This window comes from Dipodomys merriami, unplaced genomic scaffold (genome assembly GCF_024711535.1).
Source record: "Dipodomys merriami isolate MVZ:Mamm:240054 unplaced genomic scaffold, mDipMer1.0.p SCAF_19, whole genome shotgun sequence".
Taxonomy (NCBI): Eukaryota; Metazoa; Chordata; class Mammalia; order Rodentia; family Heteromyidae; genus Dipodomys; species Dipodomys merriami.
The window spans coordinates 16,035,169-16,049,026 of NW_027203270.1; the positions used below are offsets into that span (position 1 = coordinate 16,035,169).

Below are 13,858 nucleotides of genomic sequence, written 5' to 3' on the forward strand. Positions count from 1 at the left end.
TAGGCTCAGCCTCCTGACAATTTGGGAAGTAAACTTTCACATTGTTTCAACAGGCTGCCTGGAGAGCCCAGCTTTCTCCTGACTCAGGAAAGACTTTTGCTCCATTTCCTGCAGACTAATGCAATTGTCACCGCAATGCTACTACCCTCTGGAATCAAGCCAGCAAGCTGCCAAGAGGCCCCATCTCTGGGGGCTGCGGTGGTCTGTCCCCTGGCAGATGTGTGATGAGTCGTGCCCACCCACCCCCAGTGAGGGCGAGCCACACACCCACTCCGCAAGCTTTGTACCCGACATGTGGTGCACACAGCACTGGCCCGCCCACTCCTAGAGCCCCTAACAGAGTGGCTCACCAGCTCTCATGGCACCAAGCCACGCTAGTGGACTGAGAGTGCGTGGGTGCCACGTCCGCTCCAGTGTGCTAGTGCTGAGCTGCTTTACAATAGTGGACCCCAGGCATGCATGCTCTGAGAGCCTGTTGCATGCTCACCAGGTGTGTTTCTGCACACACACACACACACACACACACACACACACACACACACACACACACTGTATCATGCCAACCCTCTTGCTGTGCCAGCACAGAAGCCCCCAGAGTGACTCTCAGATAGCAGGGGCTGTTTGCAGTTTTCTCTCCAAACTTCACTGACTGAGGCGACAGTAATCAGAAGCACTCTCTGAATCTGTTAGATGAGGCACCTGCCTCACCACAGTGGAAGGGGCGTCCACTCCATTCTGCTTTTCCCAACCCCCCAGATCAGCCCAACTCTCTGAAAGGCTTCATCTGGGACTCAGCAGACATTGGAATGGGATAGAAACTCTGAGTCCTAGAAGGCTAGGGCTGGGCCATGGAAGGAGGGGGCAGGAGGGGGCACAGGTATAAATGGAAGGGGCTGCCTGCCAGCTGTCACCTACATAGGCCAGCATGTTCTGGAGCCTTTGCTCCCCCAGACAATTACCAATCATGTCTGTACCTGCCCACACTTAAAGGGGGACAAAGTAGAAGGGGATACGTGAGACAGTGTCTCAGGGCCCCAATCTTAGCCAGAGAAACTCCCAGAGGAACACAGGAAGGGAGTGCAGGGGAACTACCAGGACACAAATGATTCAGCAACACCCAGAAACCCACAAAACAAATGTCACCAAAGTTAAGACAGATGGGTATGTGAGACAGGGAAACTGAGGGGCTGGGAGGACAAGCCTAAGACTACAGCCTGATTCAGCAGTGTGCCAGTTGAGAGACCCAGGTTCAGGCACTACCTCAGTTTCCTCATCTTTAAAATGGGAACAAGCATGGTCAGATCTTACAGGGTAATTTTGGAGATGGCACGAGATCAGGCACTTAGCCTCATAAGAAGTACTTAGTCGGGGTTGGGAATGTGGCTTAGTGGTAGAGTCTTGCCTAGCACGCATGAAGCCCAGGGTTCAATTTCTCAGCACCATATAAACAGAAAAAGCTGGAAGTGCTACAGTGGCTCAAGGGGTAGGGTGCTAGCCTTGAGCAAAAGAAGCTCAGGGACAGTGTCCAGGCCCTGAGTTCAAGCCCTAGGACTGGCAAAAAGAAGAAAAGAAGGAGGAGGAGGAGGAGGAGGAGGAGGGAAGAAGAAGAAGAAGAAGAAGAAGAAGAAGAAGAAGAAGAAGAAGAAGAAGAAGAAGAAGAAGAAGAAGAAGAAGAAGAAGAAGAAGAAGAAGAAAGGTACTTAGTAAATGTAAACAGCTATTGTCAGCCCATATGCAGAGATTAGCAGAAGTGAAGTGAAGACAGTAAGTAAGTAAGGTCTAGGCCCTGTGCTAGTATTCATATCTCCTCCCGGCAACCTCCTCCAAGAATCTTCCTGAGGGCTGGGAAGGTGGCTCAGTGGTAGAGTGCTTGCCTTGCAAGCATGAGGCCCTGGTTTCGATTCCTCAGCACCACATAAGCAAAAAGAAAAAGCTGGTAGTGGCGCTGTGGCTCAAGAGGTAGAGCGCTAGCCTTAAGCTGAAGAGCTGAGGGACAGCGCCCAGGCCCAGAGTTCAGGCCCCACAACAGGACTCCCCCCCCAAAAAAAAAGAATCTTCCTGAGACCCAAGGTAGCTTTGCTTGCTATAGTGATGAGTATTGAGCCAACTGTACCTCCTAACCCCAATCTATCATCCTTGTACTTGGGACCCTCACCCTGAAACCAGTAGCTCCCAGAGAGAGGACTGAAATGTAGTTTAGTGGCAAAGCACTTGCCCAGCAAGTACAATATTCTGATTTTGATCCCCAGTATCAAAAAAGGAAAGACAGCGTGCACCAGTGGCTCACGCCTGTAATCCTAGCTACTCAGGAGGCTGAGATCTGAGGATCGAGGTTCAAAGCCAGCCCGGGCAGGAAAGTCCGTGAGACTCGTATCTCCAATAAACCACTAGAAAACCAGAAGTGGTGCTGTGGCTCAAGCGGTAGAGCACTCGCCTTGAGCTGAAGAGCGCAGGGACAGCGCCCAAGCCCAGAGTTCAAGCCCCACAAACGAAAAAAAAAAAAAAGGAAAGACCAAAAAAAAAAAAGTTCCAAGGTCTTCTTCTGGGCCACTCACTATCCTATGCCTCCCTCTCTTTTTTTAATTAAAAAAGAATTAAAGAATTACTCCTGGCCACCAGTGGCTCAGGCCTGTAATCTTAGCTACCAAGAAGACTGAGATATGGGGAATCATGGTTTGAAGCCAGCCAGGACAGGAAAGTCCGTGAGACTCTTATCTCCAATTAGCCACCAAAAGGCCAGAAGTGGAACTATGGTTCAAGTGGTAGCACACTAACCTTGAGCACAAAAGCTCTGGGACAGTGCCCAGGCTCTGTGTTCAAGCCCCAGGATTGGCAATAAAACAAAAACAAAATTTATTTTGCTAGGAATAGAACCTAGATCTTTGTACATGCCAAGCTAGTGTTCATACTGAACTATAGGTCCTCAGCCTTTAATTTTTGAGACAGAGTCTCACTCTGTATAGCCCAAGATGTACTTGAATTTGCTATATAGCCCAAACTGGCTTGAAAACTGTGATCCTCCTGCCTCCCAAGTGCTGAGATCAAGGTCTACCATACCCAGCTCTCTAACTCATACCTACCAGGGTGGCCTGGCCATTGCACCCCAAGGAAAGGGCTGCTTCCAGCACTCAGTACGAAGGTCCTGCCTTCTGCCCATCCCCGGAGGCTCTGTTCCCGTTTAACCAAGCTATTTTGCTTCCTTGGCCATCTGTTCCCTTCCTGTCATCTCCTTTCTGCTTTAACCTTACCCACTACTTCACCGCAGATGGTACTCAACAGACCCGTTTTTGACATCCTTCAAGATTCCTGCCCCTTCCCCTTGCTCTGTCCTTCCGCAGGCCCAGTCCAAAAGATGTGGCCAGAGTTTGGGGTTGGGTTCACATCCTAAGCCTCCCCCTCCTTAGGTCCATCTGTTGTCAGCTCTGCCCCGGGTCAAAGGAGCAAACGCCTACCTCTACTGTGACTTAGCCTTTTCCTAACGAGATTTCTTCTTGTCAAACTTGGCTAAGAGCTTCTCCAGCCTCCAAGTGCATATTTGCTCTGATTCTCTATCCAATCTCCATACATAGCACTATTTAACCCTCAAGAGGGCTGAAAGTTGTTGGCTCGGACAGACACAGAAAGCTCTAGAGCTCAGTCCTACAAAGGAAAAACCAGAGGTGCCTATGCTAGGAATTTGGATCCTGGACAGTTTCCCTATTGAAAATGGATCTGAAACTGTGCACAATGTTGCACACCTATAATTCTAGTACTTAGGCCAAGTACTTAGGAGGACTGTAAGTTCAAGGCAGGCCTGGGCTATATAATGAAATTCTTTCTCAAAAAAAGAAAAATATAAGCTGGGCGCCAGTGGCTCATGCCTATAATCCTAGCTTCTCAGGAGGCTGAGATCTGAGGATTGAGGTTCAAAGCCAGCCTGGGCAGGAAAGTCCGTAAGACTCTTCTCTCCAATAAACCACTAGAAAACTGGAAGTGGCACTGTGGCTCAAGCGGTAGAGCGCTTGCCTTGAGCTGAGAGTGCAAAGACAGCGCCCAAGCCCAGAGTTCAAGTCCTACAACCGACAAAAAAAAAAATGAAGAATACAAACCTGCAGTGAAGAATTGGCCCTGTGTTGTGATAGAAATTGAACCAAAACACAATGTTAACATAGTCTGAACTCACAGGGGAATGCTATGCTTCTGTCTTGGCCTTTATTCTAGCTGCAGATGTGGCTATGAATGTAAGGCTTTTTTTTGTTGTTGGTCAGGGAGCCTGAACTCAGGGCCTGGGCGCTGTCCCTCAGCATTTCAGCAAAAGGCTAGTGCTCTACCACTTGAGCCACAATGCCACTTCCAGCTTTTTCTACTTATGTGGTACTGAGGAATCAAACTCAGGGCCTCATACATGCAAGACAAGCACTCTACCACTGAGCTACCTTCCCAGTCCCAAATGTAAGGCCTTTTCTTTTTTTTTGGGTCCAGTCGTGGGGCCTGAACTCTGGGCCTGGGCGCTGTCCCTCAGCTCTTCAGCTCAAGGCTAGCGCTCTACCACTTGAGCCACAACGCCACTTCCGGCTTTTTTCTTTTTGCTTATGTGGTGCTGAGGAATCGAACCCAGGGCCTCATGCATGCAAGGCAAGCGCTCTACCACTGAGCCACCTTCCCGGCCCCATAAGGCCTTTTCTTAACAACTTTTTCTCTTCTGGGCTGTCCTACTATTCCCCTAAAATTCCTTCTTGTTTTTGTTTTGTTTTGTTTTTTTTCTAGACTAAGGCCCAGGAGTTTTGAGGAAAGAGGCAGGAATCAGAAGTTAATGATGGTCAGGCACTGATGGCTCACACCTGTAATCAATCCTAGCTACTCAGGAGGCTGAGAGCTGAGGATTGTGATTTGAAGTCAGTTTGGGCAGATAAATCTGAGAGACTCTTATTTCCAATTAATTACCAAAAATCTGGAGGTGGGGGTATGGCTAAAGTAGTAGAGTACCAGTCTTGAGCAAAAAAGCCAAGAAAGAGCCAGAGTTCAAGCCCCAGTACCAACACACACACACACACACACACACACACACACACACACACACACACACACACACACACACACACACACACACACACACACACACACACACACACACACACACACAAGATGATGAAGGAAGCATTTTGGTGACAGTGGTTCTATTGGTCTACTTTTCTTTATCTAGACAGAAATGGTCTGTAGGGTCTGAAATTCCACTTCTGCACTTGGACTTACGCTAAAAAGCCTCATGTCTTAGCTCTCTTGGATAAAGGCTCTTGCATTTCTCTTCATGCTTTTTCTACAGCAGAAATCAGTATCATGGTTGTCCATGAACACTCTTCTCCCTACTGGAGCTAAAAAGGGCCATATTATCAACAGCCATGAATCTTATTTGGTTTCAAAGAGATACAGAGATGCTGCCTGCTTGCACCTGTCCACAGGGAGACTGTCCCATCAGCTAGGGAACCTCTAGATTCAAATCTACTGAACACCTGATAATATCATGGCCCCTCATTCTACTTTTTCTTCTTCCCACAAGGGAGAAGTCCAATTCAGTCACTAGATAAGCCCATCTGGTTATCGGAAACCAAGAAAACAAAATGCATCATACTGGGTTGCAGGCCTTACTCTAGCTCTTGCTGAATTATTAAGGGATGGCATTAACTTATAAATGAGTATGTTTGACTGATTTTGTGGTTGATGTACAGATAAATTCTAATGAAAGACAGCTACAAGATTTTAAATTATTAATTAGACTGCCACTTAACAAAGCCTATTTGGCACTCTATTTCCTTGCTTAACAAGACAAAAACTTTAAGGAAAGGTTCTGTATTAGCCCAGAGGCTCTTGATTTGCATTCTGTTTTTATAGCTCTAAAAATGAAAACCATAGATCCTAACTTTAAGCAGGTTGCTCTGGCAAAGCAAAGCCCCCAGCAGGCTGCCCTTCCTTCCTGGATGTTGCTGGATGGCTCCAGGCCTTGCTTGCCCTGCCTGCCTCTCATCTCTCTCAACTAGAGGCTTGCTTTTTATATCCATGATTCTGCCAGGGCATGCCAGGAGATGGAAGAGCAAGTAGAGCAGCTGCTGAAGCCTACAGCTACCAGCGCTGTCAGCAGCTAGATCCCACCAGGGCTCTTCTGGTCACAGAGGTAGGGCTGTGGCCAGTAAAGTCCATTCATTAAGAGAGGCAAAGACAGTACCCTCAACTACCCCTGAAACAGCCTTCCAGGTGGCATGTTTCATAGGACAATCAGAAAGAGCTAGGGACTGGCCACTCATGTCTGTAATCTTAGCTACTAAGGAGATTGAGATCTGAAGATTGATGTTTGAAGCCAGCTGGGGCAGGAAAGCCTGAGAGACTTTTATCTCCAATTAACCACCCAAAAGCCAGAAGTGGTTCTAGAGGTAGAGAGACAACTTTCATCAAAACCTATTCCTCCCCATACTCTCAGGATCTAGGGAGGGCTATGTGTTCTTCATCCTTCAAATCCTTTTTCAAATCAAACTATTACACTCACTCAGGCCGTGGACCCCATGTAGGGCTTTGCATCCGGTAGGCAACAACTATACCAACCTATGTTCTGCAACAGTGCGGTTTGGAGCCTTTGGAAACAATTCCAGAAACAAACTTCAACGGCCAGCTCTCTTGGCATTAGCCTGAGGCATGCTTTCAGCTTTGGGCACATACCTGAGAATCCCCACAGATAATCTGGGCGTACTCTACATGTGTGCAGAAGGGATAAATCCAAAGGATCAGATCAGAGACTAAGAGGAAATTGCCCAGGAAAGGACCAAAACAAAAGTCATTTGCCCACACCAGGTCCCAGCAGCAAGCTCCAGGCCACCCAAGGCCAATGCTGGATAAGGCCTTCTCTACTCCATTTCCCCCAGGCTAATCCAGGTGCAAACATCTTTGCAGGTGGAACCTCTCCCGCCAACCAGGCTGTGCAAGGAAGGGAAAAACAGCAAACACACGTGACTGCCAAGCCTCCAGTGGCTACCTCTAGAGCAAGAATAAGGAGCCTCCCCGCCCCAGGGAGCAGCCCCCAGAATGCATTGGGTTACTCTTGAGCTGGGCCTCTGGCTAGAAAGGGTAACCAAGAGAGCTCTTGGAGACTGCTGGAGCCTCCCTGGGCACCTAAACCATATGAAGAAAGTGTGTGGGCTGCTTCGTGGCTCATTTTTAACTGTACACTGCCAAAAGACAAAAGACCAAAAGGGAAATAAGGTGTCAGTTCTTCCCTATTATCTCTATCACAGACCTGCAGCCCAGACATGGCGGCCTCTTAAAACTGCCTGGAAAGCCTTCCCCACTTGGGCAAGTTTGCATACTCCAGGCCCAAGCTTCTCAGCCTATGGCCTGTTCTCAGGCGTAAAAAGCACTATCTGGGTGCAGACAATCTGGCCAGCACAGATAGGCTGCTGAAAGGATTTTCTGTGCCTTTCTGCAGGGAAAGGAACTGGGGTGTAACAGTGAAACGGTTTCTCCAACTAGCCATAGAGACTTTTTCCACACCACACTGAAATGCAGCCAGTCTCCCCCGCACCCTTGTTCCGCACCAACCCACGTGGAGGGCACAAGTCACACACAAGTTTGTGACTATCCCTGTACAATTAAGCAACCAACTGGTTGGCCCAAAGCCGGAGACTGCCCCCATAAAAGGCGTGATGATTTTTTTTCACCCACCTGTCTGACCTGCTTATCTGTCTCCTCCATCATCCCATATCTGCTTCTCTCCGCCCATCACCGGGCTTCACTTCTCCCCACCTTCACCACCTCCCCCTGCCCGTTTTCTCCTTCCCCATCCCGCTGTGAGGTCAGAATCCGGTGCTTACGACACCTCGGCCTGTTGCCATGGAAACAGGGGCGGATTAAGGCTGGAGCACGGAGCGTAGGGATCAGGCCCCTACGCTACCTGAGCTCCCGCCTCAACGAGCTCCCGCAGGGCCGGAGCCGACAGCCGCCAGGCGCTGCGCCTCGCGCCCCCCTCCCCGCCCAGGCCCGGTACTGGGGCGGGGAGGGGGTGTCCCAGCTAGGCGCCACAGCTCCGCTGGGACGTGGCGAGGGGGAGAAGCGAACGTAGAGACTAGAGCTATGGGTAGCGAGTCCCCGGGCTCACGGCGTGGTTACCTGCCCTCCTGGGGCCCGAGGGACCGCACCCCCGCGCGGCAACCACGTGGGGGCGCGGCAGGACTTCCCCGGCTCCCGCAGTAACTTTGCCGCGCGCAGTCTCAGGCGGGGCTGCCGGGGAGTCCAGGCAAGGTGGTTGCGGAACCAGCGCTTCTCAAGTTGAGCCTGGCTCGGGCCGCGCACCCTGCCGGCGCGGCACGGCTTTCGTCTCCGCGTCCTCGCGATCCAAGCCTTGGGAAAGTTTGAGGAACCGGACTAGAGGCGCTTGCCACTCCCCGCCCTCAGTGGACACTCTCCAAGAGCTCGTCCCTGGGGATCGACCAGGGCTGCTGGGAAGGTGCCCGCGTCCCGGCCGCGCGTGGCGAGCCCCAGGGCACGCGGTGAGCGCGGGGGGCTGCGCGGTGACTGACCGCCGGCTGTACTGGAGCTCGGGCTGGACCTGGCCCCACCAAGCGGCAGAAGCTGGGGCCGGTGCCCGCGCAGGACATGCATGGAGCCTGCAAGTGCAAAACTTTATATTGGCAAAGCAAAGGTCCCAGGAGGCCAGCTCCCCTTTTACACAGGCCGCTCACTCTGGTCTCAGACCGACCCTCCGAGCTCGATCCCCAGGCCTGGCTCTCGATTCACGGAGCAAACCCCGCGTTCTCGCCGCAGGCCACCGATGGGGAAAGAGCTCCAGCAGCAGCCCCTGGGAGGGCGCGACAGACAAAGCCAGCCAGCTCGTCGGGGGGTTTGCTTCCCCGCCCCGATCCTCGGTGCTGGACAGCTTCCGTGCTGCCGGCTCTGCCCCGTGCGCCTCCAACTCCAACTTGCCCCTGCCGTTCCACCTCACCTTTGCGAAGCATGTTGGCCGCGGGGCCGCCGCTCCGAGGTCGGCCTAGGTGCGCTCCCTCCCGGGGTCCACGTTCAAATCACCGGGCTCCAGCTGCAGCTAATCCGAGTGCTCCGAGGCGGGGGCAAGCCGGGGATCCGCTTATGCCCGGCGGCCCGGCCCCGCTGGGGCATGGTGAGCCCAAGCCCCTCGCGCCGAGGGCACCGGCGCCCGCCAGCAACCGCGGCACTGCCAACCAACCCCGTGCGCTCTCCCAGCCCCCGGGGGCGAGCGGCTGGCTCCGCGGAGCCGGCGGCCTGCTTCTGCCGCCCCGAGCACTTTGCAGGCGGTTTTGAGGGAGGACACCGCCCCCCTCCCCCAGCCCGGCCGGCCGGCCGCGGCCCCCTCCTCGCCGCCCCCTCGGGCAGCCGCCGCCGCGGCTGCTGCAAAAGGGCGCTCGAACGCACAGCCGAGCTCCGGGGAAAGCGCCCGGCGCGCGTTTGCAGGACCGAGCGATCGGCGGAGCGGGGCGCCTCCCTTCCTCTCCCCCGGCTTCCCCCACCTCTTCTCCTCCTCCCTCCCTCCCTCGCTCGCTCGCTAGCTCCCTCCCTCCCGCTCCGCTCCCCGCCCCCGCTCACGGAGCGCCTCCCATACAAAATTTATGAAAGTGCTCTCAGCTCGCGGTGCCGAGCGCCGTCCTATTCCCAGGGCAGCGGCGCTCAGCCGTGCGGCGCCGCCTCCCAAGGTGTTTTCGCGGTGCCCGCCCCCGGGGACCATCCTCCGTCCACGTCCGTCCAAGTACCTGTCCCAGCCCCTAGGCGGGTCGTCGGGCTACCCCCAAATGCCCTCCCCAGCCCCGCAGGCTTCTTGGAACCCGCACCCGCAGCCCAGCCCCCCTCCCGCTCGCCCTTCGTAGCTGGAGGTCATCGGGAAAGGCGGCTGGAAGCGTGCGCCCCGGAGTCCGCTACCCAGAGTCCGGGATCACAAGTCCGCACCCCCTGCCCCTCTCCTTCCTGGCCAGCGCCCCTTCCTCCTCCAAGGCTCGACGGCTCTTCCCTTCCCAGAACAGCGGGGGAGAACCCTCCGTCCTCCATCCTGCGTCCCAGGACATTGTTCGGGGCGGGGACGGGGGGGGGGGGACGAGGACGAGGTGGAGGGCGCGGGTTGGGGAGAGGCACAAAGCAGCAAGCACTTGGGGAAGTCCGGTTGCAAATCCCGTAGGAAGGACCCAGTAAAGGTTGGGATGGGTGATCTCCGCCTGGAGTCGGGGGAGGGGAAGAGTTGGGGGGGGCTCTGATCTCCCTCAGTCCTCACAGACCCCGCCCGCCCCGGGGATTCTCAAAAATGGAGGGACGTCGCTTAGCGAGCGGGTCCGAAGGGGCCCCACTGGGCCGACTGTGAGAGAGGCTCAAACCGTGCGAGATCCTGGGTGGAGGCCAGCACCCCCTACTGGCCTGGTATAAGACAATGTTTGAGGTAGGAAAAGAGGCGATCAACTCATTCGTTCAACACACATTTTATTGAAGGCTTAGCATGTGAGGCACTACTATTTGTGGAAATTTAGCCAGTGAAAAAGACAGGTGTCTGTCCTCGAGGAGTAATAGAGTAGATGACAGCGGTGCTTGGAAGAAAACCAAGCAGGAACAGGTCACAGGTGGCTCATGCCTATAATACCAGCTACTCAGGAGGCTGAGATCTGAGAATGGAGGTTTGAAGCCAGCCTGGTCAGGAAAGCTTACAAGACATCTCTCCAGGAAATTAACAGAAAAGCCAGAAGTGGCCTGTGGATCAAAATGGCAGAGTACTAGCCTTGAGCACAAAAGCTCAGGGACAGTACTCAAGCCATGTGTTTAAGCCCCAAGAACAGCACTAAATAAGGAAAAAAACAAAGCTGAGCCTTGTTGGGGAGCTGACATGAGGGGTCAGCATTCAGACTTTCAGAAGCTGGCATAGTAATGATGAAAAGAGCCATATGCCAATTTAGAATGGGACAGAGGTGTGGAAAGGTTCTGCTCCCTGTCTAAGGGGGTAAAGAGTAATTAGGAAATACAGAAGATGTGCCTTAAGGGCTTAGTTCTTGGTGGGGAGATATTCCAGGGAGGATAAATATGCAAATAACAAGAGGTGGGAAGTAATCTTGTTTAGATAATTATGCTAGGTCCTCTTGGGGTGACAAGATGCATTTGTTTAGCCTCCGTCACGTACAAACTGGCACTGACCCCACACTTGTGCCTGAGCCTGGCTGGACAGATACCGGAGCTAAGCTCTCGGGCACTAAGAGCTACAGAGATCCACTGTAGCTAAGGCCCAGAAAGGTTAGACTACTTTATTTCCTCAGTGTCACACAGTAGACCAGTGTTAAAGTATGATCTTGAATCAGTGAATCAGGGATTGAATACAATCCTCTTTTTTTTTTTTTTTTTGGTCAGGGGGCAAGCTCTGGGCCTGGGTGCTGTTCCCTCAGCTCTTCAGCTCAAGGCAAGCACTCTACCACTTGAGCCACAGTGCCACTTCCAGTTTTCCGGTGGTTTATTAGAGATAAGCGTCTTACAGACTTTCCTTGTCCAGGCTTGCTTTGAACTGCGATCATGTCCAGGCTGGCTTTGAACAGCCATCATCAGATCTCAGCTTCCTGAGTAGGATTACAGGCGTGAGACACAAGTGCCCAGCTACAATCCTCTTTTAGCACCCTCTCAGGCTGCCTTCTGTGACCCTCTGCCCCACAAACTCCAGCATCTCAGGCTAAGTTGGGTGGAGTGATTGTGCCAAGTAGTTATTTCAGGCTTTGGAAAGGCTGGGTACTGACTTGGAGTCCAGCCAAGAGGTGAGGGTGGCTGTAGGCGGGTGTTGTGGTGTAATGTGGGGGGTGTACTGAACCCGCCTTCTTGTCAAACAGTAATTACTCAGACTTCTGAGTAACTCAGGAAGGGAGACCCCCATGGACAGATGGAAGTATCCTCAGCCCAAGTTGAATGTCAGCATCTAACTGTCCAGCGCTGCAATGTTGTGGGGTGCACTATAATACCTGTTCTTCCAGGCATCACTTGGTTTCCTAATAGGGGGCCAAGAATTGTTCATTTCAGGACAAAGGCATAAAAGAATGGGACCTTCATCATCATCTCCTCTGACAACAGGCCCTAAGGGATGAAGCACCTGCGAGGAAGAAGTCACTGCTCTGCTTACAACAATATTTCTGACTTGGAATTCTAAAACCAGGCACTTGTGGCTCATGCCTATAATCCAGCTATTCAGGAGGCTGAGCTCTGTGGACTGCAGTTCAAAGCCAACCAAGGCAGGAAAGTCCACGTGATTCTTACTTTCAAATAACCACACACAAAGCTGGAAATGGAACTTTGGCTCAAGTGGTTAGCTCACAAGCCTTGAGCAAAAAAGCTCAGGGAAGCCAGGCACTGATGGCTCATGCCTATAATACTAGCTACTCAGAAGGCTGAGGGCTGAGAGCTGAAGTTAATGGTTCAAAGCTAGCCTGGGTAACAAAATCTGTGAGACTTTCATCTCCTATTAACAACCATAAAATTGGAAGTAGAGCTGTGGTTCAATGTGGTAGAGCACTAGCCTTGAACAAAAAAAGCTAAGGGACAGTGCCTAGGCCCTGAGTTCAAGCCCCAGGACCAGCTCCAAAACAACAAAAAACATAATTGAAACTTTCCATGGGCTTGGTCTTATTGTGCTGAAGAGGCAGGGTTGTGGGGCTGGGGGTTTAGCTCAGCAGAAGAGCACCTGCCTGGGGGGCGCAAGGCCCTAAGTTTGGTCCTCAGCTCCGGAAAAAAAAAAAAAAGCTATAAAAAAAAAACACACACACAAGGCAACTGAATAGGCAGGGTTATGCTTTAAATTCAGACCCTGTATCCTACTGAATCCAGAGAAGCTTGGAGAAATGCAGCTTGGGGTCTATTTCTCTCTCTCTCTCTCTCTCTCTCTCTCTCTCTCTCTCTCTCTCTCTCTCTCTCTCTCTCTCTTTGGAGTGTGTGTGTATGTATGTGTGTGTGTGTGTGTATGTGTGTGTTGGTAGTGTGGCTTGAATGCTGGACTTCAAACTCTCAATGGCCTATTTTCCCCCTGCTAATGGCTGGTGCTCTACCACTTGAGCCATGTACAGTTTCACTTCTAGGTTTTGTCATTAATTGGAGATAAGGGTCTCATAGCCTCCTTGCCTGGGATGGCTTTGAACCATGACCCTCAGATCTCAGCCTCCTGAGTAACTAGGTTTACAGGCATGAGCCACTGGCACCTGGCTTTTTCTTTAAGACAGGCTCTTGCTATCTAACCTAAATGGGCTTGAACTCATAGTCTTCCTTCCATATAGGTGTGTGCCATCACCACACCTGGCCAGGATAGACTTACTGAGATGAAAAGGGTGTTTTTTGGGACCCACACTACCCATACTCTGATACTAGAGCTTGCCAGGGTCTCAGGGTAGAGCTCCGACTCCTTCTTCTGCTCTCCCTGGCTAACTGCTCCCAGCATGCTTAGCCATCCCTCCACTCAGGGCAGCCTCCCAGGTAAGCCCAGTCCCAGGCTGCTTGTTTTCACTCCTCCTAGTACCTTAATTAGGGGTTTCCAAGCAGGGAGGGCAGAGGGGGTGGGGAGTCTGCGGCCACAGAGCAACCTTAAAGGGCCAGCAATGCTCACTACAGCATGGCAGAGTGAGGAGGATGTGGGCTAGGCGAGCTAAACAGCCCTGGAGACCACTGCTCCTTGAGGCAGACTTAGGGAAAGTCTGCAGGCACTTTGCTCTTCTAAAGGTGAAGACAGTCTCACTGATTGCTCTACCTTCTCTTTATGGTTCCAGAGCTCTGACCATTTATCAGAACAACTTTCTAGCCCTGAGGGGTGGCAGGGTGGCCAAAGGATCTAAAAGGTTCAGGAAAAAGAATGCAAGGGCTGCCCCATTTC

The 13,858-nt window shown here is 52.3% G+C and overlaps 1 protein-coding gene across 1 annotated transcript in view; it reads right to left on the reverse strand.

The window, feature by feature from the left end:
* The window catches only part of Rtn4rl1 (reticulon 4 receptor like 1), a 79,758-nt gene extending 70,277 nt beyond the window's left edge, over nt 1–9,481 (reverse strand). The window contains exon 1 of the mRNA XM_070027477.1: nt 8,963–9,481. Within this exon, the coding sequence (XP_069883578.1) occupies nt 8,963–8,975 (13 nt within the window). The 5' untranslated portion in view covers nt 8,976–9,481. The remainder of the gene's footprint in view (nt 1–8,962) is intronic.
* Between the last annotated feature and the right edge of the window lie 4,377 nt (nt 9,482–13,858).